The sequence below is a fragment of the Peromyscus maniculatus genome, chromosome 6 (assembly GCF_049852395.1).
Source record: "Peromyscus maniculatus bairdii isolate BWxNUB_F1_BW_parent chromosome 6, HU_Pman_BW_mat_3.1, whole genome shotgun sequence".
NCBI lineage: Eukaryota > Metazoa > Chordata > Mammalia > Rodentia > Cricetidae > Peromyscus > Peromyscus maniculatus.
Window position 1 is genome coordinate 88,771,283 of NC_134857.1, and position 24,272 is coordinate 88,795,554.

Genomic DNA, 24,272 nt, shown 5'->3' on the forward strand with positions numbered 1-24,272 from the left:
TTAGACATTGTCTCCCTGTTAAGTACAGGGTGACCACAGAGTTGAGGTCCTCCTGCGTCCATCTCCCAAGGGCTGGAGTCCTAGGCCTGTGCCACCACAGCTGACAGATTTGGGTCTTTTTAAAATACATCTTGTGTGTCTTTATCTTAACATAGTCAACCTGCCCTCCAATTCTTCAGCACCCGGGGTACAGTTCCAACTGTTTTGGTGTCATGTATACTAATTCCATTACTTGTTTTTTTTTTTTTTTTTTTTTTTTTTTTTTTTTTTTTTTGGTTTTTCGAGACAGGGTTTCTCTCTGTAGCTTTGTGCCTTTCCTGGAACTCACTTGGTAGCCCAGGCTGGCCTCGAACTCACGGAGATCTGCCTGCCTCTGCCTCCCGAGTGCTGGGATTAAAGGCGTGCACCACCACCGCCTGGCTAATTCTATTACTTGTATAATGGGTAATTTTAATTTTTTTCATTACTACTGGTTCTGTTTTCTTGCTCTTTGTATGCTGCGGGCCGCAGGAATATATCATAAGAACTCAGCTGATTATGACAAAGTCACTACCTGGAAGAATCAGGGAATTCCACCAGAGGAAGCCAAATCCCAAGGAGTTTTTAGTGTTACTTGGCTTGTTATATATCAGCTGTGTTCTGTTATGAAAATCATGTGTGCCTTCATAGTTTTCCCAATTGACTTTCCCCTAAGAAGGGCTAACAGCGTGGACTGATCACTCTCTGGACATACACATTCCAGGTATTTGGAGAACAGCCTCAGGAAAGGCTTTCTCTGGAATCAGATATCTCCCTTGGCCACTTTCAAGTACTAGCAGTAATAACAGTCCACATTGCAAGTCTCCTGATTTAAGGGAAATTCCACAAGGAGACACCACCTATGTCAGGTGGACGTTAAGTAATAGCTTTACACAATTTAGCTTAGACCCTCCTTTCTTACCACCTTACTAACTTTATAGACCTCTAACTCCTTATCTAACCACTTCTAGGAATATTTAGATAACCTTCTGTGCTAACAGGTATGCTCAGCCAGAACCCCAGTTCAAGCCTCCCTGTAATTATCGTCATTGGCAGCATCTGGCCAGGTCCATCCCCAGATGGAGGAAAGTACCTTATCAGAGATACCTCTGTACTCTCTAAGAACAGACTTAAGCATCCAGGCTACCTGTTTGAGAAGGCCTGGCGGATGTGCCAATTAAGCTCTACTTCCTCCTTTCCCAAGTCTTACCTCTGGTTCCAGATCTCCCTTTAACTATCACCAGAGGCATCTAGCTGTACACAGGTTGCCTAGCGACTGAGCACACTTTCCCCCACCCTGCAGAAAAACGGCAGATAGCTTGGACAGATAGGAGCCACAGAAAAACAGAAGGCAGTTTTAATTTCTCCCATTAACCTAGCAACTTACAGATTCTTAACATTTTCTACCAATCACGTTTAAGATTATAGTTGAGCACATAAGAGCCCTCTTCTTAGATATTATCTGAATTTAGCCTTTATTTAATTCATTTCCCCATTGGTCACTTCCCTTTGGGGTTGCAAATGATAATTAACGGTTATTGCCTCCCTGTGTGATTCTTATCACCCCTCCATTTGACCCTGGAAGCCTGGCTTTGCACTGCTAAGGGAATATTGCTCGTAAGTGTATATATACCAGGACTTCCAGGGCATGGAGAGACAGAGGAGAGAAACGAGTATGGAAGAACTAGACGGGTAAGAACTTTTGAGGAACAAACTGAGATGGGAAAGACCTAGATTTAGGGGCTAGAAGAGAGAACTAGAGGAACGAAATGGAAGATGAGGAAGAGCCAGATGGGGAAGTACCAGCTGGGTAAGAACAAGCTGAAAAAGACCTAGATGAGGCAGAATTAAGATGAGAGAATTAAGATAGAACTTAGAGGGAGCAGTAGATAAGTATAGAGAGAAATCAGGCAAGAAAGGAGCTAGATATGGGAACAGAACTGAAGCTGTGTATAAAGGATGTTATGCCAGAGGAATTAAAGCAAGTGGACGATAGAGCTCGGTGTGCTGAGATTCTGTTTCCTGAAAATAGTCCTCGCCGTTAGTAGTTCTCTCTCCTGAGCCCCTGGGATGTATAATATTAAGGCTGGTCCCGCTAATATTATACAAGATTTGTATGCCTGCATTTTTTATTGGATCTTGGATATTGTGATATTTTTTAAAGATTTTTTTTTTTTTTTGGTTTTTCGAGACAGGGTTTCTCTGTGTAGCTTTGCGCCTTTCCTGGAGCTCACTTGGTAGCCCAGGCTGGCCTTGAACTCACAGAGATCCGCCTGGCTCTGCCTCCCGAGTGCTGGGATTAAAGGCGTGCGCCACCACCGCCCGGCTTAAAGATTTATTTTTAAAATTTTTAATTCTCTCTCTCTCTCTCTCTCTCTCTCTCTCTCTCTCTCTGTGTGTGTGTGTGTGTGTGTGTGTGTGTGTGTGTGTGTGTGTGTGTGTGCGCGCGCGCGCGCGCGCATGTAAGTGGCCACAGAGGCCATCAGTATCAAATCTCCCTCGAGTTTGAGTTATAGGTGGTTGCAAACCATCTAATATCAGGGCTTGGACTCAGACTCAGGTCCTCTGGAAGAACAGTACAAGCTCTTAACCACTGAACCATCTCTCCAGCCCAGAATATTATGAATTTTATCTTGATAAGACTTAGGCATTTTTGTATTTTCTTTTTTTAATTAAAAAATATATATTTAACACATGAATGCAGGGAAATCAGAAGACAACTTGTGGGAGTACATTCTGTCCTCCCAGCATGTGGGTCCCAGGGATTGAACTTAGGTCCTCATCCTTGGTGGTAAATGCTGACTGAGATATCTTGTGGTCCCGTAAATTTGCTGTCCCTGAACTTTGTTTTGGGACACAGTTGTTGCTACATGCTACAGGAACGTTTTCTAAGTGCTCCATCCCCTTGCCATGGGAAGTTTTTCTCTGTGGTTTAAGGAACAAGACTTGTTGCTGGTTCTGTGTGGGGTCCAGATACTGCCCTCTCCAGGCCTCACAGCTGACTCCCTGCTCTTGGGTATTCTCCTCACATGTATGTGTACAGTTCATCAAAGACGTGGCTGGCTGGCCGGCTGGATAACTCATAGGGAATAGATGTGTGTTCAGCTCAGGGTTGTGGACACTGGGCAGCGTAAGGACCTCCGGTGATTGCTTCTAGCTGCATCGTATCATGCAGAGGGCGTCATCTCCTCATGAAACACAGCAAGCATTCTGGCTTGCAAGTTTTCCTATTCGTGGGAAGCTATGAATGTCATCATAGGCCTCTCCCAATTTTTATTATTTGAAAAGCTCTCGGTGAATGTAGTCAACCGCCCCAGCCCCTCCAGAGTTCTCTTTCTGTGCATCTCCCCTCTCGTCTTCTACCCTGTGAGCTCTGGCCTTTGGTTCCCCCACAGAAACATGGCTTTTTTTTTTTTTTAAGATGTATTTATTATGTATAGAGTATTCTGTTTACTTGTATCCCTGCAGGCCAGAAGAGGGCACCAGATCTCATTGCACATGGCTGTGAGCCACCGTGTGGGTGCTGGGAATTGAACTCAGGACCTCTGGAAGAACAGCCAGTAATGAGATGGAACATGAGAACAACCTCTGAGCCATCTCTCCAGCCCGGCTGGCCTCAGACTCACAGGGATCCATCTAGCCCTGCCCCTGAGTGCTGGGACTAAAGGCGTGCGCCACCACTGCCCAGCTAACATGTGTTCTGGTTTCCACAGGCTACCCGTGTCATTTATTCAGTTTGGGAGACCTCTGCGTTCACCATAGGTTCCCTTTCTAACACAGGGACCTGGAAGTTCCAGAGAGTAAGCCGTGGACTTTATGGAGCCTCTGTTTGTCTCCTTCTATGGACCATTATCCTTCACCTGGTGTGTGACAGCTCCATCACTTGTCACGGGAACTGTTCCTGCTGGGTTTTCGTGGGAGGGCCATGCACCTGTCATCCTCTTGGCCAGCAGCAGAAAGCCCCATCTAGGAGCAGAGATCTTAAATCCCATCCTCATGATTACTGGGGGGAAATTAAATAGATCTGGCTTGAGTTTTTACTTCTTCCTCCTTCTTAGGGCATCTCAAAGGGCTCTTAAAGAAAATGGATTGGCCAGGCATGGTGGTACATGCCTTTGATCCCAGGATGAGGAAGGCAGAGGCAGGTGGGTTTCTATGAATTCAAGATCTTGGTTCACAAATTGAGTTCCAGATCAGCCAAAGCTACACAGTGAGATGCCCATCTTAAAAAAAAGAAAAGAAAAGAAGAGCCGGGCATGGTGGTGCACGCCTGTAGTTCCATCACTTGGGAGGCAGAAGCAAATGGATCTCTGTGAGTTCGATGCCAGCCTGGTCTACAGAGAGAATTCCAGGACAGGCAGGGCTACACAGAGAAACTCTGTCTTGAAAAAACAAAAACAAATAAAAATAAAAAGAAAGAAAGAAAAATAGACTCCGTATTTATTGAGCACTTCCCACACACTCTGCTGTATATATCAGTTGTTAAAATGCAGAGGTTCCGTCTCTGTACCAGATAAGCTTCAGTCACTGTGAGAGGACAGACAAGGCAGTGAGGGTAATAAGGTGGAGAGTGATTGGGAAAGACCCCTGATGTCAGCCTCTGAACTCCATATGTGCACACACATGAAGATACACACACACACACACACACACACACACACACACACACACACACACACACACGTAACACCCACACGCAGGACAACTGCTTAGATTAGTATCTGTGACCTTAGATTAGTATCTGTGGCCTTTTGCTGACAGCAGTGATTTGTTCCCTGACGGGGCCAGGCTGGCCAGCCTTTCCTTGACATGTTCCCTCCCTGTGAAGGAGAGGGATGGGATCTGCACTCTCGCTGCCAGCACTAGTTGGCTCTCTGTCCCTGTGACAAACACCACAACCCAAAGCAGCAGCCCGGGGAGGAGAGGGTTTATCTCATCTTGCAGCCCATGGTGGAGAGAACTGGGCAGGAACTCGAGGACAGGAACTGAAACAGACCACATTCGGCGACCTTTCTAATACAACCGGGGAACGCCTCCACGGGGTAGTGTAGCCCACAGCGAGCCAAGTCCTCCTCCGTCTGTCAATTACCAATCAAGAAGATGCCCCCACCGTCCTGCCCACCCGACAATCCCGTCTAGCAATTCCTCCATTACGGTCTGCTCTCCCCAGGTGTTTCTAATTTGTGTTAAGTTGACAAGGAGCCACCACAGCCTGCAATCTCCTGGATCTGCATCCTGTGGCACACACCCCCCCACCCCCACCCCAGTTTGAGCTCTGGCCATGCTGTCGGATCTGACTGCATTTTTCTCCTTTCATTTCAGAATGTAATAAGTTTGTTAGAGTATGCAGTACAACAGATGAGTCACACTTTTTGTAGGTAGACGAGCGTCCGATGAGCTCGTACATTTTCAAAAGCAAATGTTAAATAGTTCATGGGAAGGGGTGGGACAGAAGGTCAAGGGTAACAGAAAACCACAATTACAGTTAATAAGTCTGCCCTATATTTTCAAGGGAGCTCTTAAAATAAGCTAGGTCAATTACTGTTGTAGTTGTTTAGATGAGGCTGAGGTTGCCAATGGCATCCAGCAACCCTTGTTCCTAGATTGAGCAGTAAGAAGATGTGGGCAGTGTGTGTTCACGGACTGAGTCATGTGTGCAGAGTATTGTATAAAAAGTGCAAAGTGCTGGTCCTTACTGTTTCAAACTAACAATACTACGGCCTAATGAAGACGACCAAGAACTCTAGTGCAGTGGTTACCGGGAGTTTTCATTTATTCTAATCAGCTGTTGCAACCAGAACCTCCCTTGTGGAAAAAAGAAAAAACAAAACAAAAACAAAAACAAAAACAAAAAAACACCCTTCCATTTAAGTGATGACTAGTACAAGTGGTAGCCCTGGCTAGCCCTGCTTCTCTTCAAAGCACTTGTTGCTGCAGTTTCAGGCACTCTCTTGCCTCCCAAGAGAGCATATGGTCTTGCTCTGTGTGAGACGTTTAAGGCACACTGGTGTGTCATTCTGTGAGGTTCTTGTTCCAGCAGTCTCTAGCAGCCCTGCTTTTCCCCAGATCCTCAGCAAGTTGTGTATGAATAGGCTTTCTGTCCCTCGGCAGCATCTAGCTCAGCCCAAGCATCTGAGAGTTAACCAGCGTTTACTGAGCGGGCCCTGTGTGCGGCACAGTACTATTTATGGAGCGTGTTCAGCGGGGCCCTTTGACCTCAAAGGCACTTTCCATCCAGAGGGGAAATAGCACAGACGGACTCAGAAGGCCAGTCAGGACCACAGAGAAAATTAGGAGATAAGCGAAGCGGTTTGCCTTCAGAGTCCCTTCTCCCCTGCTCCTCTGTTGGGATCGGCGGCTTGAGGGACCAAGTAGCTGGCATCAGACCGTTTATAGGCATGCTCTATTTTGAGCTGGAGGTTGTGGTTTGGGAAGGATATGTTATAATCATTTTCAACAAATGCTTATTGAGTGTGCACAGAGAACACCAAGAAACATAAAGTTCCCCCTCTGCTGGAAATGGGCTCACATTGGGAAGGCTGGACATGTTGAGGGTGTGTAGGTGGAGGTGGATGTATCTTCCTAAGGAAAAGGCACAGTTGTCAACCTTTGTAGAAATTCATACTGAGCTGCTTCAGAGTGGGGCTGAGGGTAGTGTCAGGGGAAAAGAAGGACCTTCATTTTTGTCGTATCTATATACACATACATATATATATCATGTCGTTTCTGCACGCTTAGAAGTCTTTTCAAATGATACCAGTGCCTCTGTTGAATTATTTTATTAGTTTAATAAGTGATAAAGCCTGGAAGATTAAACATTAACCTAGAATCTCTCTGCGTGGTGAATTACGAATTGACTTTATATCCTTTATTGTACTTCCTCATATTGTTTACATTTTCTGTGATGAACACCTATCATTTTATAACTAGAAGATGGAACTATTTGGGTGAAAAGTATCCCAGAGAGGAGATGGCTGCTGCTCTTTTTACGTGTTTCTGTAGTTTAAATGTAATACACCGTCTTTCCCTGTTTTGTCTCCCAGCTCCCCCCGCAGCTCTAGTAAGGTTTATTATTAATCTGTTATTGTTGACCAAACGGACAAAACAGACCCATTTGCTCCTTGCTTCTGCCTCCATCATCTTAGCAGTTCCGTCTGGAAGCAGGAGGAGTGACCACGAACTGTTCAGCGCTTCTGAGAGGGCTGCTTAGCAGAGCTTCAGTTATGCCTACTGGGTTACAATTATGTGTGTCAGGGGAGGCTCTGATCTCTTGTTTTAAAGCACCCCAGGAATACTTTGCTATCTCTTTATGTTTAGTTCTGTTGGAGAAAGCAATCAGACTTCCCCATCACCCCGTCTGGTGCAGCGAAGATAACTCGTCTGCTTGCCTTACTTTGTATGAGAGAATTGAAGTTTCTAAGTCATCTGCAACTGGGATGAAGTAGCTAAATCCTGTCTGTCTCTCCCGAATTTTATTCTGGGAATCTGTGTCCCCTTGTAATTATGAACTTAATTATGCAGAAGAGTAATAAAGGATTGGCTGGCCTATCAGAGAGCTAGCTCATCCGTGGGGAAGACAGATTCTGCCTATTTTAGCAGCCACCAATTGCCGGTAGCTCTTCCTCTAGGGATGGAGCCTTCTGAGATTTCAACCAGTGTTGTCATTGTGGAGCTCTTGTTTAGGTGGACATACTGTTAAGATTTCATGGCAGCAACTCCTTGTCCTTGTAGCAACTCTCCTAAGCCTCTGGCTCTTTCCATGGTTCCGCTCTCTCTTCCATGATGTGCCCTGAGCCTTAGGTGTGGGGGCTGTGTTATAGATGTGGCATGGGGTGGGAACTCCGTGCTCATTATTGAGCAACACTAAATGGATTCAGCAGGACGCACACGCATGCGCGCACGCGAGCACACACACACACACACACGCACGCACGCACGCACGCACGCACGCACACGTGTGGCTATGACATTAAGAGGGGGTAAGGGCAACGGGAAGAGTTGGAGACGGGAGAGTATGATGGAAATTATGTAAATACAGTACTCATGAACGGCATTCTCAGAATAACAAATGTAAAACGGTAATAAAGCTCTGAATATGTGAGGAAACCAAGGACTGAAGGGAGTGGATGACATTTCTAAATGCATTTCGTTTCCTTTTCCCGAATAGCATGTCTTTGATGACCTCAGTGGCTCAGTGTCCTTGTCCTGGGTTGGAGACAGCACTGGGGTAAGTGACGTTCTCAACTCTTTCAGTCCACCAAGATCATGTCGTTTGGGGCAGGTGCACACTAAATACTTTCTGGACGTGGCTTCAACCTGAGTCACAGAAAATGTGTGTTTCAGGACAACCTTTCAGGAAATTATAGTTGGGAACCAGTTGAAAGCAGTCTTAAGACTACTGTTATCCTGCTTGATAAGGGCAGTGGGGGGTAGGTATCAATTAACTAATTAATGAATGCCTACATTAGTGCAGGGGACCTGACAACAATACCAGAAAACTATGGAAGCACACTCTGGTGTGGGAAGGCAGTTGTCAGGGCTAAGGAGATGCTCACTGGTCCATAGCAGGAAAACAGACACCTTCTGTCCTTGGGCCCCTCAGCATCAAGATGAACAAGAGGAAGCAGGGAACTGCTCAAGAAGCCTCTGTGTAGAAGCAGAAAAGGAGGCGCAGTGCATCTTGGCATTTTCCCGCTAGTCTGTATTTTTCCTGTCCCTTTCCACAGTTGTATGGAAGGACTGTGGTGTCTGTGGGCCCATGTCAACTCTACCTGTTGTCCCTGTCCTCACAGAAAATAGGTATACTGTTGGTGCGCCTGCCTGTGACCCAGTACTTGGGAGGCTGAGGCAGGAGGATCTTGAGTTCAAGGCAAGCCTGGGCTATCTTTAAAAAAATAAATGTACTGCTTGCTGGTCTCTATGTGGAGGATGTGGATGCATGGACCTTGGGTCTTCAGTCAGAGCTTGGTATCACTGGCTCCATTATCTTGCTTGATAAAAGTGGGGGCGGGGTGGGGTGGGAGGGGGTGTTAAGTAGCAATGACTACATTAGTGTGAGGCACACAATAACAATACCAAAAAACCATGAAAGTACAACTCTGGTTTTGGACAGCAAGTTGTCGTGGCTGAAGAGATTCTCAGTGAGTAAAGTGTGTGCCGTGCAAGCCTAAGGACCTGAGTTTGGGTCCCAGCACCCATGGGGAAAATGCACATGGCTTGGAGAGATGGCCCAGCAGTTAGGGGCACACGGTGCTCTTGCAGAGGACCTGCTTCCTGTCCCTAACACCCATGTCAGCAGGTTCACAACCATACCTGGGACCCCAGCTCCAGGAGGGTCAATGCCTCTGAGGATGTCTGTGTACAAATACCCCCACATAGGTACACAGACACATAATTTAAATAAAAATTGAAAACAAACAGCTGGATGTGGTAGCACACACGTATAATCCTACTCGGTGAGGCAGAGGCAGGAGGACCCCCAGAACTCGATGGCCAGCTCATGTTGTCTAGTCAGGCAGGGCCAGGTACAGTGAGAAAACTTGTCTCACAAAATCATGTGGAGAGCAACGGAAGAGGATACCCTCGTTGATCTGTTGCCTCTACAGACATACGTGAACATGGACAGACACATAAACCCTCTACATACACACATAAGCAAAGCAAGTTGTTTCTCATGCATGTTTTTGCATAGAAAAATAATTACATACAAAATGAATTCCATGGAGAACTAGCAACCTGGAGGAACAGACACATAGATATATGTGATATGGTGGCCCATGGGAGACACCCACCCTGTGCTAACCTCCAGGGGCAGAAGAGAGAGAGCATTTTATGATTATATAGATACAAATTAGATAAACCTTCCTGTAGTATGTGTATTTGAGCATCCCTGACTCACTGCTTCAAGGGTAGGCAATGCAATGAGGTGGGGACCTCACGTTCCTTGTCCCTGGGTCCTTCCTGGTTTTTAGATGTGTTGCATCACAGGCTTCTAGAAAGCAGGACTGTTATCAGTCCTGGAAGTGCAGTTCAGTGTTGACATCGATCAGCATGTGGTTGCTGTGTCTTTCATTTCTTACTGACAGAATGCTTTTGTCCCTCTCCAGGTTATTCTTGTCCTGACTACTTTCCAAGTGCCACTGGTGATTGTGAGTTTTGGACAGTCCAAGTTATATCGAAGGTGAGATGGATAACTCATCTCAGGGACATGTGGCCAAGGAACCCACTGGGGTCGGGGGTTCCACCGTTTCTGGTCACAGTGGTTCAACAGTTAATTTCGATCTTAAAATTCCAGCAGACTGGGTTGCTCAGCCCACGATTGGATGACAACTTGGCAACCTAAAGGAAATGAGAAGGAATTTAGCTTGAAGGAAATGGAATTGGCCTGCCAGAGGGCTGGAATACCGCAAGCTCCAGGGAGCGCTTGCAGACCTATGCGCCCATCTTAATCTCATGGATTCTTACTGGCAGGAAGGCAGTGTGGATTTTCTGCATCTATATGTTATGAATAGATTTTCTTAATATCTCTTCCAAGCAAGTCTTTATCTAATGTTTGGAAGTCTAAACAGGTTGTTCAGATGTATATAAGATGGTGGGCGATCATTTCTGCACAAGAAGGAGCTGCTTACATCACCCTACCCCAGTCTACCTCAGTTACTACAGTTCACACTAGACGAGGGTGGAAACGTGTCTGTGACATCCGTACATCTCCTGCAGCTTAAATAGTAGACTCTTTGTCTCAGCAGGATCGAGAGCAGCTAACGCTCCAAAGTAAGCGATTATGGTCTTTACCATGTGTGTCTCCTCCTAAGGAACCTAAGTGAATCACAAAGTCCCAGCAGCCATTGCAGAAACACAAGAGCCAGAAGCCTCGGGGAGCCCTGCTAGGTTCTAAGGTTTCTTCACTGGATTGTTTCACAGCTGGTCTTGGCCCAGGTGCAGGGAACTGATGTTGAAAGTCTGAAATGCATCAACCCAACTTCCCTCTCCCAGCAGGTGTGACCTTTGACATCTGCCCAGGGGCCTGGAGCCAGAGCTTTCTATTCAGCACGGCAATGTTGACTTAAAATAAGCAAATACTCCTTTAAGCCCAGAAGAAGTCACATCTTAGAATTGCCAAAAGCTCCATGAAGGTTGGGCACTGCATTAACCAGAAACTCTCTGGCCAAGTTACTAACACGTGGTAGGCAGGCATAAGTGTTAGGGAATGAATGAATGAATGAATGAATGAATGCTTTGACTTCCGTGGAGATTTTATACTGAGAATTTTTGTTTGTTTCTTATAGATTGGCAGTATACTGTAGAATCTGGGTGTTTAAAAAAAAAAGGCCCACAGCAGGTGCCTTTGTTTCTGTAATTAGAGCAGAAGCTAAATAATTATAGATAGAGGCAAAGTCCCCTGTTTGGAGAGGAGAAGGTATATTTAAAATTTTGTACGTTGGTTTCATTAGCGTTTCTAGCATTTAAGAATCCTCACGACGATGGAGTCTCCCCACGTACAGCGTCCCTCCTCAGCTCATCTTCCGCTCTAGAAGTGATAGCATCATAGTGTAATGCACTTGGACATCTAGAGGGAAGAACGGCTGACCGCAGCAGAGTGCCGTCTTCCTTTATTTACAGTTGATTATCCTGACTTTCTCCTTCTGGCCTGGATCTGTCGTGCAGCTCTGTTGTCCTGGGAAGCAACATAGAAAAGCAAAAGGCTGCCGAGTTTTAGTTGGCAAGCAGGCGGGGGTTGACTCTCCACACCGTCATTGGCACGTCACGTGACCCCCTAAGACCTTTCCGTCATCTGTTAAGGAGTGTGATGCTGGTGCTCACCTGGGGGGGGGGGCGCTGAGGACTCTGGAATGCTCCGCATGAAGTGAGAGAGCTTGGGCTAGTGACCACGGGTGGCAGGTGGCCGGCCACTGGGCTGCACTAGTTGTCAGAGTGAATGGAAGACCTTCCGTGACAGTACAGAGTGATGGTCTGCCCGCCCCCCCCATTCCTCCATTACTCTGCTAATGCCGAAGCCCCTGCCAGCAGGTCCGTGTTCCTAAGCCTCGGCTTCACAGACTTCCCATCCCCATTAGTCCCTGCCCATAGGTCTCCTGTACTAGTCACCCTCGCTTTTTGTGGGACTGATAGTTTACTTAATCGATACTCTGTTGGACAGTTAGGATGTAGCCATTTTTTTTTCTCACTGAAACTACTGTTTCTATGCTGCGTCTCCCTTTTGTGTGGCAGGAATGCTCATTTCCAGTTCATCCTTTAGTAGCAAATGGAAACCTCTTCTCCGATCATTGACGGCCTCCTATTTTGAAGGCTTTGTATTAAGCTCCCCCCTCTCTGTGTTGGGCTGTCTTCCATACGTAACGCTTCAGCCAGTGTTTCCTTCATGCCTTACGAATTCTTCTCTTTTGTTTGTGTTTGTGTTTGTCTACTACATTGCTTGTGAGCCGTGTGGCCGGAATTGGAGCTAATGAATTCCAGCAGTGAAGCTGATCCTCTTCCTTGTCAGTGAGGTGCTTACAGGGCCCCAGTCACTGTTTAAATACCGCCCACAGGCTGCCTGAGCCTTTCACCCTGAAACCCCGCTTTGCTAACACACCCCTTACTAGAGAGCAGTCCTGCTCGGCTGTGATACGGTGTCATGTGACCAAGGCTCTTTTTCTTCTTGGCACCTCACTATTGCTGCCATGGTCTCTACCAGTCACTGTGAACATTCATTATCTCTCCTCGCTGTGCAGTGAAGTCGGATTCTGTCCCCTCTCCCGGAGTTTAGGGAAACCATAAATATGCCCCGTTGCCTCTCCCACTGGGCTGGCCTGGCCTGACCTGAAATGACTCTTGTTGACACACCAGTCAAAGGGCACCTGTTGCTTCAGAAATGGAAAAGGGAGGGGCCCTTTACTCAGAAGGGGTTCTGAATATGGTTTGGTTGCCCAATCACAAATAAAACCAGAGCTGGCAGAATCCACTCCAGCGACTCCTTGGTTTTTCCACAGCTTTGATGACCATAGTTTATCGTATTGCCTTTGTTAGGGAAGTTTCCTTTGGTATGCAAATTACAGGATAGTAATAGGTAAATGTGTGCCTCCTGCTGGGTAGAGTTAGGCTCGAAGGCTTACCAGAACACAAGGAAGTTGTCTCTGCTGCCTCCATAATGTTAGAGAAAGAAGAGCAGAGAAGGAATTCGTGAAGGAATAGAATAGGCCAATCATAAGTTAGAAGAGCACTGAATCATCTCTCCAGTCCCATGTGCCAGCCTTTTAAAAAGTATTTTTGTTAATTCCTTGAGAGTTTCATACATTGTATTTTGAACATATTCACTCCCCTCCCTGAACTCCTTCCAGATCCATGATCCCATTCCATACCCACCCAACTTTGTGTCCTCAAGAAAGAAAGAAAGAAAGAAAGAAAGAAAGAAAGAAAGGAAGGAAGGAAGGAAGGAAGGAAGGAAGGAAGGAAGGAAGGAAGAAAGAAAGGAAGAAAGAAAGAAAATTAGCTTCCTCTCTTTCAGCAGCTATCAGTTCCCAATAGCGCCTCAGCTAGGGATGGGGTTTCACCACCACCACCACCCTCTGGCTTGGGGTTTGTCTGTCTTGAGCTGTCACAGGTCTGTGCAAATTGTCACAACTACCGTTGAGTTCAGATGTGCAGCTAGCATTCTCTTTCACATTCATCGCTTGTGGGGCGTTCACCCACCAACCCCACAGCTCCCCAGAGTTTTCTTGAGTGTGAACAGCAGGAAATATTGGACAGAAGGATTTATATTGCGGAGATAAACAGATAGGAAATAAAGGATAGCCTCAAGAGGGCCTGGAACCTTTTCCAACGGGCCCTGACTGTCTCTGCCCCAGGGTTTTTATAGAGACGCCAAGGGGTGGAGCAAAAGACCCTCCCCCAGCACAGCCAAGTGCAGATCATCTCAGACACCTGCACTCAGGCCCGTGGTCCTAATCATCCTCTTTATGCGGACCTGCTGGGTAAAGCCACAAGGAACCCGAGAACGGGCTCCCACAATCACTGCTACAATCACAACAGGCAAGAAATGGAAACGGCCTATATATCTGTCAGTAGAGGAATAAAAATGTCATACATTTACATAATGGAATAGTATTCAGCTGCTAGGAAAAATAAAATTATTAAGTGTGAAGGTAAATGGCTGGAGATGAAAACAATTATTCTGAGCAAGGTAACCCAGACTCAAATGTTGCATGTTTTCTCTCATGTGTGAATGTTAGCTTTGAATCTTCAGATAGGTTTGTTTCATTAGGAATATCCACAGAAGTCAGGAAATTAGTAAGGGCCATGGGGAGCGGGGAGGCTTTCCGGGATGAAAGAGAGAACCCAGTGATAGAACAGGGAAAGTTGGAGCAGGAAGGGTTAAATGGGGAATGTATAGGATGGAGGTAGAAGAGGACTACAAGGAGGAATAACTAACACTAACAATCTTTTGAGAAAGTCATATGAAAACTACTACCACAGAAGCTTCCTGAAATATATAGGCTACCTCAAATTCGAGCACATTGCCATTTCTCTTGGTTACCCTCCAAAACTTTATAGCAAGATCCTATTGCTAAAGGTACCACATGCTTGAGTCATAAAACCTGGAGAGATCAAGCTGGTCTTGACCTGGAAACTTCATCTCTCAGGCAGCTTTTATAGAGCTGGGAGGTGCTATGCGTGCTACCAGAGGAGAAAAGCAGGTATCGGTCTTAATCAGTGGTGAACGCTGCACGCTACAATAATGACCACTGGTACAACAGTGGCGGCAATGTCACAGAAGGAACCAACCAGCTTCCAGTTGGATTTGAAGCCCACTCCTCAAGATGGAACCCACACCACACACCTGCACTGTTATTGGTGCCTAGAACTTTCAGCAAGATAGGTTGTAGGCCCTAGGGGAGAACCTACTACTATCAGTCTGCTAAATGGACTTAAGCCGATTCCTAGTGACTTACTATTAAGCCCATAGATTCGTGCATCTCCCAGACTGCGTCAGAGCTGCTTCCTTTTGCAGTTAATTCGATGGCAGTTAATAGAGAGACCTACAACTGGTCACAGTGCAGTAAGAGACGATGACGAGCTCAGCCCTAAGTGGGACATCTCCGTCACACCCCCTCCCCCCACCGTACAGGTGCCATTGTGGAAGAGGGCGGGGGAAGACGGGAATAGCCAGAGGAGATGGAGGACAAGGAAACTCTTCTGTGCCAGCCTAAAGGGGACGCTGTCACAAGCAACAAACATGTCTATGTATATACATGTACACATGTCAACACATGGATGGAAAGTTCATGAAAATACATAATGGCCTATTGCTTTTAACACAATTTTATATAGTCAAGAATTTTCAATCAAAGGAAAATAAAGGTCCCAGATACTCAGCTTCCTTTTATCTTAACAGTTCTATGGTTTTATTTTCTGTGCCTTACTCTATTTTTGCATCATATTTTTATGATTCCCATAAGACACATATTTTCCCGATAATTATAAAGCACAACAAAGTATTAAAAACAAAAACATAAAGCAGCATCACACAGTCAGAAAATAGATTAGAATAGGGGGAGTTAGGTTTAGTATGAATTCAAATTCTGCCATTTTTACCTGGCTTCTCTTTCAGGTCCACAGTTCCTTTGACACATTTTAATGAGCCACATTCTCCTGGCTGATATTTTAACTGAAAATTTCAATGTAATTGGTTCAGATGGTTGTGACAGTTAGGTTTTTTAAATTGTCACAAATGCTGAATCAGTTGAGTGTAGTGGCACGCACCTTGGATACCAGTTCTCAGGAGGCACAGGCAGGTGGATCTCTGTGAGTATGAGCCAAACCTGGTCTACAGAGCAAGGCTGAGGTCAGCCAGCACTCTGTAGTGAGACCCCATCTCAAAGGGGAGGGGGGTAAAACCAAACAAAAATAAAAGCTGACCCAGCAAATGCTGAGTCATTGCTCCTACAGGAGATACATAGTGAGTTTTCTGCAAATATCTGTTCATAATATTCACCAACTGATCAACACATAACCTTACTTCACTGTGTTTATATTTAAAAATATATAATTTAAAGTGCGTTGTTGCTTCATTAAATTTGAATTTATGGCCAATAGCACTCTAACTCTTACTCAAATGAAGTTTACCTACCACCCATGTTGCCTGCGGGGGACGTATCTAAGATTCTTTGTGTTTAGGTGTAACAGTACATCCACAACACACAGAGAGAGCAACAGCAAAAAAGTACAAAAACGGAACACGTTGGCACGAAAAGGTTCCTTGTTTATAGTGAGAAAGTAGACACCACAAGGCAGAGCGGTATCTTGTTGGGGTGGTGATGTTTTGGGGGGCACTTTACACACCTAGGCAAGCACTCTATCATTGATTGAGCTCCATTCTTTGTCCAAATATCATGTTGTTTAATCTCAGCTGGAAACAAATGACCAGGGTGGGTTTGCTGTGTTTTGTTTTCTTATAAGTGTCTGCAGAGAGCCACAAAAGTACCGTGAGTACTGAATTTGAAATTACAAATAAATTCAAGTAAATAGGCAATTTGCAAATGATGTGTGAGAAATGAAAACCAACCATATAAACATTAGTGAAAACTACAAAACTAATTATTTTTTTAATTAGTCATCAGCCTTATTGCTTTCATGTTAGGATCTGTTGTAGTGATTTAATCATAGGAAAATGAGTAAAAGAGGTAGACTGGATAGAGGTCGAAAAAGTTTGAGGTATGTTCTGGGCAAGCCTGGATTGCTGTGAGTACAATTTCTTAAGTGATTCTATTGAAGATCCAGAAAGAAAATAAGGAACGTTAATGTTCTAGAATGCTTCTAGACTCATGACTGGATGTTGTTAAAACATGGATGAAAAGCCACTGTGATCAGGTGTCAGAAACGAGGCATGCATTATGGACAGTGGAAAAGGAAAGGCTGTCTTCTGCAGTGGCAAAGACTTGGCTGAGCTGTGTTCATGAGGTATTGTTAATGCCGATGATGGAAGTTACTAGCGAGAATGAGATTGGAAATGCAGCTGAAGCATTTCTAAGCCAGGTGTTGAAGTTGCAGCTTGGCTTCCTGACAGCTGATAGTAAGATGCAAAGAGAGAGAAATGACTTAAGACAGAATTGTTAAGAAGAAAGGAAGCAGAATTTAAGGATTAAGAATTTAAGCAGAAAATCCTCAGTCCATCCGTAGTGTAGTGTAAAAGGGCCAATGAAACACACTCTTACCCTAAAACCAAAGCCGGTGAGAGAAATACACTTTCCCAAAGAAACACACTCTGCCCCTGACTAACTTATGAAAACCAACCAATCCCTGAGCACAAAATCCAGCCAGTCTCTGAGTTTGTCCAAACTCAGGGATTGAAATTCGAACAATTCCCACCCTGAAAATCTTAACCCTGGAAAAACTGCCCCTAAGAAGCCCCACATAAACCATGTAGCTGTCCAGTTGGGAGCTGCCCTTTCCACCCCAGCAGAAAAGCCACCCTCCTGGATTCTTCCCTCCCAGTAAATCTCTTGAGTGAGTTTTGGATGAAAACCTTCTTTTGTCCGAGTGGAGCAGAGCAGAAAAGTAACAATTTTCACCAGCCGGACTGCATTGCTACATTTCTTGGGGAGGGGGTGTTTGGAAGTAGGGGGTGTGTGTGGAGGGAGGTGAAGGGGGCCCCACCAGAACAGAGCTGTAGGTATAGCCAGGCGTCTGACGGCCAGGATACCTTTCCGTCCAGAGCTGTAACACACATACTCCAAAAATTGTAAACATGAAGAGGCCATTTAATGAAGGGGATTAATATGCATGTGAAGCGAGAGTTTAATTAACCACCGCAGGAAAACTGACAAATGGGAAGGGATGAAGGAAGGCCGCTGGACTTGTTGAATTTGATAGGATAGGACTAGAGTTGTTCAGCTAATGCAGACTATTCTGCAAGACCAGGAGGAAGCAGTTCAGAGATCATCAAGATTGTTTCCTCGGGTTCAAAATTGGGGGGAGGAGGGGTATTTATCACAGACTTAGTGGACCAGATGTCTTCCACCTGAAGCTGTGGTGGGTGCAGGCTACTCAGAGCCCTTATACATTGAAAGCACAAGGCTTGGTTCATCTCTTGGCTAGAGAGAGGTTTGCTGCAGGTGCACTGTACCTTAGGCCTCACCCATATCTGATTTAGATGATATTTGTGATCATATTAAATCGTCAGCCTGATACAATAGAATGACCCGAGAGGAAAGTCTGTGTATTTACTTATTTTGAGAGAAGGTCTCACTGTGTAGCTCTGGCTGGCCTAGAACTTGTTATGTAGACCAGGCTGGCCTCAAACTTGCAGAGATTTGACTGCCTCTGCCTCCTGAGTGCTAGAATAAAGGCATGCCCAGCAAGAGGGAAGTCTTAATTAAAGAGTTGTCTAGACTGGGTCTGGTGACACTTACCTTTAATCCCAGTACTTGGGAGACAGAAGCAGGCAGATCTCTGTGAGTTCGAGGCTAGCCTGGTTTACAGAGCGAGTTCCAGGACAGGATCCTAAGCTACACAGAGAAATCTTGTCTCGAAAAAACAAAACAACAAACAAACCAAAAAAAGTTGTCTACGTCAAGTTTGCCCTTGGCAGGCCTGTGGGGGATATTCTTGGTGGTTAGTTGATGTGAGAAGATCCAGCCCACCCTGAGTGGCACCATTCCTTAAGCAGGAGCTCCTGAACTGTACGAGGAGGGACCCTAGGTAGGTAGGTGATTCGGACATGAGAGCAAGGTCCTTACTGATAGGATTGGTGGGCTACATAGCAAGACCCCAATTTAAAAAAAAACAAACAAATAAACAAATAAATAAAAGCTGGTAGGAACTGGGCCTCAGCAGACATGGAGTCTCTCAGTGCCCTGACTTGGGTTTCGCGGCCTCCAGAATATGGTATTCTATCATAACCAAGTGACTTAGCCAAATTCTGTTCTACACACATTTGTGCTTGGCAATGTCTTGAGCTGAAACCATTAGTGCCCATGTTCACACCACAGGCATAGACTAAAATGATCACTTATTTTTGGCAACCAGAAGATGTGGCTGGAATTGTTATTAAGAAGACTTATTTCTAAAGCAGATGGTTTTTACAGGGTTTTCATGGTTAGCAATCATTTGATTACTATTTATAATTATATTGTCATATGGAGTTTGAGAAATAAATTTCTTTTTCAGGATGTTTTGTTAATTTCCCATTCATGCTGATGCGTATAATATACTGACAGAACCCCACTTAACTCCCAATGGTTAGCTCTAGTCCATTTTCTCCACTTGCTTGACCCGCTGAAGTAGTGGAGGGTTGTCATGGATTTTTTTGTTTGTTTGTTTGTTTGTTTCACTCACTTTTTTTTCTGGAGGGCAGGGATGCGTTCATCGCACCAAGTTCTTAAAAAGCAAACAACCACGCCAGCGGGTTTGTGAAGCTTCCCTGGGGATGTAAGGAAGGAAGGAAGATTTGTAAACCCGGGCTATTCAAGCTGCTGCAGCTCCTGGGGCAGTTGTCTGAGCTGCTGCTGATGGTCTGCGCCCTGCGGAGCTAATGCATGTCTCCTGCTGGCTGCCTAGAGGATAAGAAAAGATCCTGTACTCCAAAGCCAGAGATGGGACAGTAAAGGAAAGGGCTGGATGGGACCCAGTCTCTGTTTTATTTATCTAGGAAGTGGAGGGGGGTGGGGCGCTGGGGGGTGGGGTGTAGAGGAGTCACCCTAGTAACTCGGAGACAGACGAGGTTTGCTTTATCATCCCTGGAGACTGCTCAGGCAGGCACAGGCCTGTCCCTCGTGCCTGGAGCTGCTGCTACTGCCAAGGAGAGACTAACAAGAGAAATGATGATTCCCAAGCTGTCAGAATAAAAGACTCCTCGCAAATACTTTGGGGCTAAGAATGGAAAGAACTGGACTGTGGTTTCAACTTTGTCTTTAATTAGCTGCTTGACTTTTGATAAGTTGCCTCCCCTTGCACATCCCCCTGTGAACACAGGAGTCCACAGAATGGTCTCCTCAGCCCTTTGCATCTCTTATGTTCCTTAGTTTTTGATTACTTATTGAGGTCTCTCCCCACATCTGTAGTGTCTTATTAAATAAGAAATGTGAACATTGCTGCAGATTTCTTCTGGCTCTGGAAAACTGGCTTGCAATGTCTTCACCAATGGATATATATATCTTTCTTTGATAATTTCACATGTGTATATATAATGATCATATAAACCCCCCACTTATTCCCTCCAGCCCCCCTGTGCCCCTCCCAATGACATCCCTACAGACTTAGTCTTGTTCTTTTTTCCTTTTTCTTTCTGTTTTGTTTTTTGGTTAAGTCAGTAAGGCCAATGGTCGCTGCCCATGTGTGCATGGGTGTGAGGCCACCCACTGGAATGTTGAGAAATTGACCACTGGTCACACTAGCCAAGAAACTTCCCCAGCAGCTGCCAGCTGCCAGGAGCTCCTCCAGGAAGGGTGGCCCCGTCTGTATGGGAGTTTTGGCTAGCTTGCTCCTGTGCGGGTAGCCATGGCTGATGCGAGTTCTGGGTGTCATTTCCCTGTCACTTCCAGCATTTCCCAGCAGTCCTCTCCATCTTCCAGCTTTCACATTCCTTTTTGACTTTTCCGTGATGTTCCCCAGCCTTGGCAGAGGGTGGGGAGCTGAGAAAGATACCCCATTTGGGCCTGAGCACTCAGTCTCTTCTCAGCCTTTCGGCTACTTAGGTATGTCCGTATCAGCCGCTGCCCACTGCATAAACAATCTGCTCTGACGAGGCTGAAAGTCCAGGTCCTGCGTCAGATCCAATCCCTTTAAATTAATCAATATCAACTTTGAGGATTAGTGCCGTTTTTTAGAGAGTTGGGCATAGTGTTAGGCCTGTCGTTAGGCTGCTGGTTCTGTTACTTCTCAAAAATCTCCACATGGATTCCAGTGCTTCCCAGAGGCTTTATTGGAATGGGATTTGGGGGGAAACTTTGAGAAACTAAGAGTTGAAGTTGGTCATTTGCTTTCTCTAGTTGTAGTTTTTATGCTCCACGAGTTAGTAACTTGTGCCTGAGTTAGGGATGCTAACCTCTCACAGGAAAACATCAAGACCACCTGCTGTACTTACGCTGGCTGGATGTGGTCTTGGCGGGTGGAGCCAGGGGGCTGGGCCACTGCAGAGGCCCAAATCAAACTAGTTTGAATAACAAGGAAATTGTTGATTCTCATAACTAAAGACGGAGACTACATGCTTCAGGGTCAGTTTGGTCAGTGTTGTATACTCTGCTTTTCTGGGATTCTAGAGTTACCTCAGTTGCCCTTTCATTGTGAAAAAAAATAGTAATTTTTTTTTTTTTTTTGGTCTGTATTCACATACCACATTGTAGGGTTTTCTCAACAATGATGCTTCGAGACTTGGAGCCAGATAATTTTCTGTTGCAGGATGTTCAGTAACCTCATTGCCTAAATAGTATCTGTATTTTGATAATCAAAACTGTGCTTGGCTGTCCCACAAGTAGGCGTGGGGAACAAATCCACCCCAGCTGGGAACCACTGGTCTAAAAGAAGGCTAACCAGTTTTAGCAAGTGGCTTATCTGTAATGTGTTTCCTAGAAAATCTCAAGGGAAGGCCTTCTTCTCTCTTTGGCTCGACCCTAGGTCACGCCCCCTCTGGAATCTGTCCCTGGCAAAGGGAAGTAACATGTCCTTTAGACTAATCCCACCCTGACTGAGAAAGTCATGCAGGGGAGTAAAGGCCAAGAAGTCTGGCGGGCCTGCTCCTCTACACTCTAAACATCCTTCTTTTTTCCTTCTCCCTCTCAGTGAGGATTATGGAAAGAACTTTAAGGATATTACAAATCTCATCAATAACACCTTCATTCGGACTGAATTTGGCATGGCTATTGGTCCTGAGAACTCCGGAAAGGTGAGACTCCTCCCTGCATGTGAAGTGGGTGCTCCGTGCCACCTGAAAGCTGTTAGTGCTGGAATGACCCAGGGGCTCACAGTATTGCATGTATGAGGCTTAGTTTTAATGGTCAACATGATACAATCTAGAATCACTCAGGAAGAGCCTCAGTGGAAGGTTGTCCAGATCAAATTGGCCCGTGGGCATGTCTCTGGGGGGGATCATCCTGATTGCATTAATTGCTGTGGGAAGCAGACCCAGCCCAGTGTGGGCAGCACAGTTCCCTACGCAGAGGATCACAGGCCATGTAAATGTGGAAACGGTGCTGAGCACAAGCAGGCAAGCATGTGTGTGTATTCACTCTCTGCTCTTGACTGTGGATGTGACCAGCTGCTTCAGATTCTTGTCTTGGCTTCCACACAGTGATAGACTGTAACCTGGAATTGAGAGCCAAATAAACTCTTTCTCTCCTAACCTGTTTTTTTTGTCAGGGTGTTTCATCACAGCAGCATAAATGAACTTAGGACAGCATTTTAGTTTGGTATTGCTGTATTTTAAAATTAAACATAGTTTGATACCGATTGTCTTAGGGTTTCTGTTGCTGTGAAGAGACACCATGGCCGTGGCAACTCTTACAAAGGAAAAACATTTAATTGGGGTGGCTTCCAGTTCCAGAGGGTTAGTCCATCATCATCATGGTACTACATGGTGGTGTGCAACCAGGCATGGTGCTGGAGAAGGAGCTGAGATTCCTACATCCTGACCTGCAGGCAGCAGGAAGTGGTCTGAGTGTCACACCGAGTGAAGTTTGAACAAAGGAGACCTCAAAGTCCATGCTACAGTGACACACTTCCTCCAGCAAAGCCACACCTCCTAATAATGCCACTCCCTATGAGCATATGGAGGGCAGTTACATTCAAACTACCACACTGATCATAATAGAATGGGATTTCGCACAGACTTTTTTTTTTCTGGTTCACATCCAAGATGCACCCAAACCCTTCATACTTAGCTGGTAGTTGTTCAGCATTGCAGCATGTACTCCCTTTGACAACACTGTAGTCTTTGGGGAAACTACATCTCAAAACTAGCCAGAGTAAAAAAAAAAAAAATCATAGGTATGATGCATTGGCAGGATATCTTTCTTATAAGACTAAAACTTGTACACACACACACACACACACACACACACACACACACACACACACACGCCCTGCAGGACCCTCCCCTGCTCTCACCGTGTTCCTCCCTAACCCTGACCTCTCCTCTCCCTGGCCAGGTGATATTAACAGCCGAGGTGTCTGGGGGAAGCCGAGGAGGGAGAGTGTTCAGGTCATCAGACTTTGCCAAGAACTTTGTGCAGACAGACCTCCCCTTCCATCCTCTGACTCAGATGATGTACAGCCCTCAGAACTCGGATTACCTGCTAGCTCTCAGCACAGAGGTGAGTCCTCATTGAACTTGCCTTTTCTTGTTTATAGCATCATAATATACCGGCTTTAAAGGATCCTCTAGCACGTTATATCAGACTTTTCCCCAAAGTCTCCTTATGACGAAATGTGTGTTTTTTACACCCTGTTCCCATCTGGGTATGACTTCCGTATACCATCTCTTCTAGGTATGTGTGATGTATAGTTGTCATTCTATGTTTTTTTTTAATGAATGAATGTCTGCTGCTGGAATAACGAAGTAGAGAACAGTTTGCAGTCATCATTCTCGAGCTGCAAAGGACAAGTATAAATTGTCACCCTCCTAAGACTGTCACTGTTACCAGAGGAGAGGAAGTTGAGGAGACTAGCACTGAAGACTGATTCTACCCGAGGAGACCCAGTCAGTGTCTGCTGGACCAGGATCTTTCTCTCCCACCCCCACCGAGGCGGCTCGGATGAGCTCCCGTTGTCAATATAATTGACATTGGCGGACATCGTGTTCTTAATTGCTGCGTTTCAGAGCAGGGGCCAATCCTGTTTGCATGGCTCTGTGACCCCGCTCCCTTTGATTCTACCTTTCTAGATGGTCCTTCTTGGTCTCTTTCTTAGACTCCGTTCAGCTTACCCTTAACTGCCGTCTGTTCATTTCACATTGAGCAACCGCTTCTGTTCTGTTTTCCACTTATCCTGTGAAGATTCTCAGATCCTTACCTCTGGCCCTGGCTTTCCCATAGGCCATCAGGTTCCTGTCTTGCTGACCCCAGAGACATTGTCAGGTGTGTGTCCCACGGGCAGCTCAAACTCAGTCCCAGCAGATCTTTTCTGCTCTTCTCTTGGCATGATCCTACAGTATTTATAGTAATTAATGATACAATGTACCCCCACACCCCACACCCACACCTGACGTCATTGACTTACACACACACAGGCACACGCACACGCACACACACACACTCGACTAACTA

General features: G+C 45.6%; 1 protein-coding gene across 5 annotated transcripts in view; it reads left to right on the plus strand.

Moving 5' to 3' along the window:
• The window catches only part of Sort1 (sortilin 1), an 84,868-nt gene that overhangs the window by 22,168 nt on the left and 38,428 nt on the right, over nucleotides 1–24,272 (plus strand). For all 5 annotated transcript variants that reach the window (XM_076574819.1, XM_076574820.1, XM_076574821.1 and 2 more), the window contains exons 2-5: nucleotides 8,186–8,245; nucleotides 10,125–10,198; nucleotides 21,793–21,895; nucleotides 23,157–23,321. In XM_076574819.1, the coding sequence (XP_076430934.1) occupies nucleotides 8,186–8,245; nucleotides 10,125–10,198; nucleotides 21,793–21,895; nucleotides 23,157–23,321 (402 nt within the window). The remainder of the gene's footprint in view (nucleotides 1–8,185; nucleotides 8,246–10,124; nucleotides 10,199–21,792; nucleotides 21,896–23,156; nucleotides 23,322–24,272) is intronic.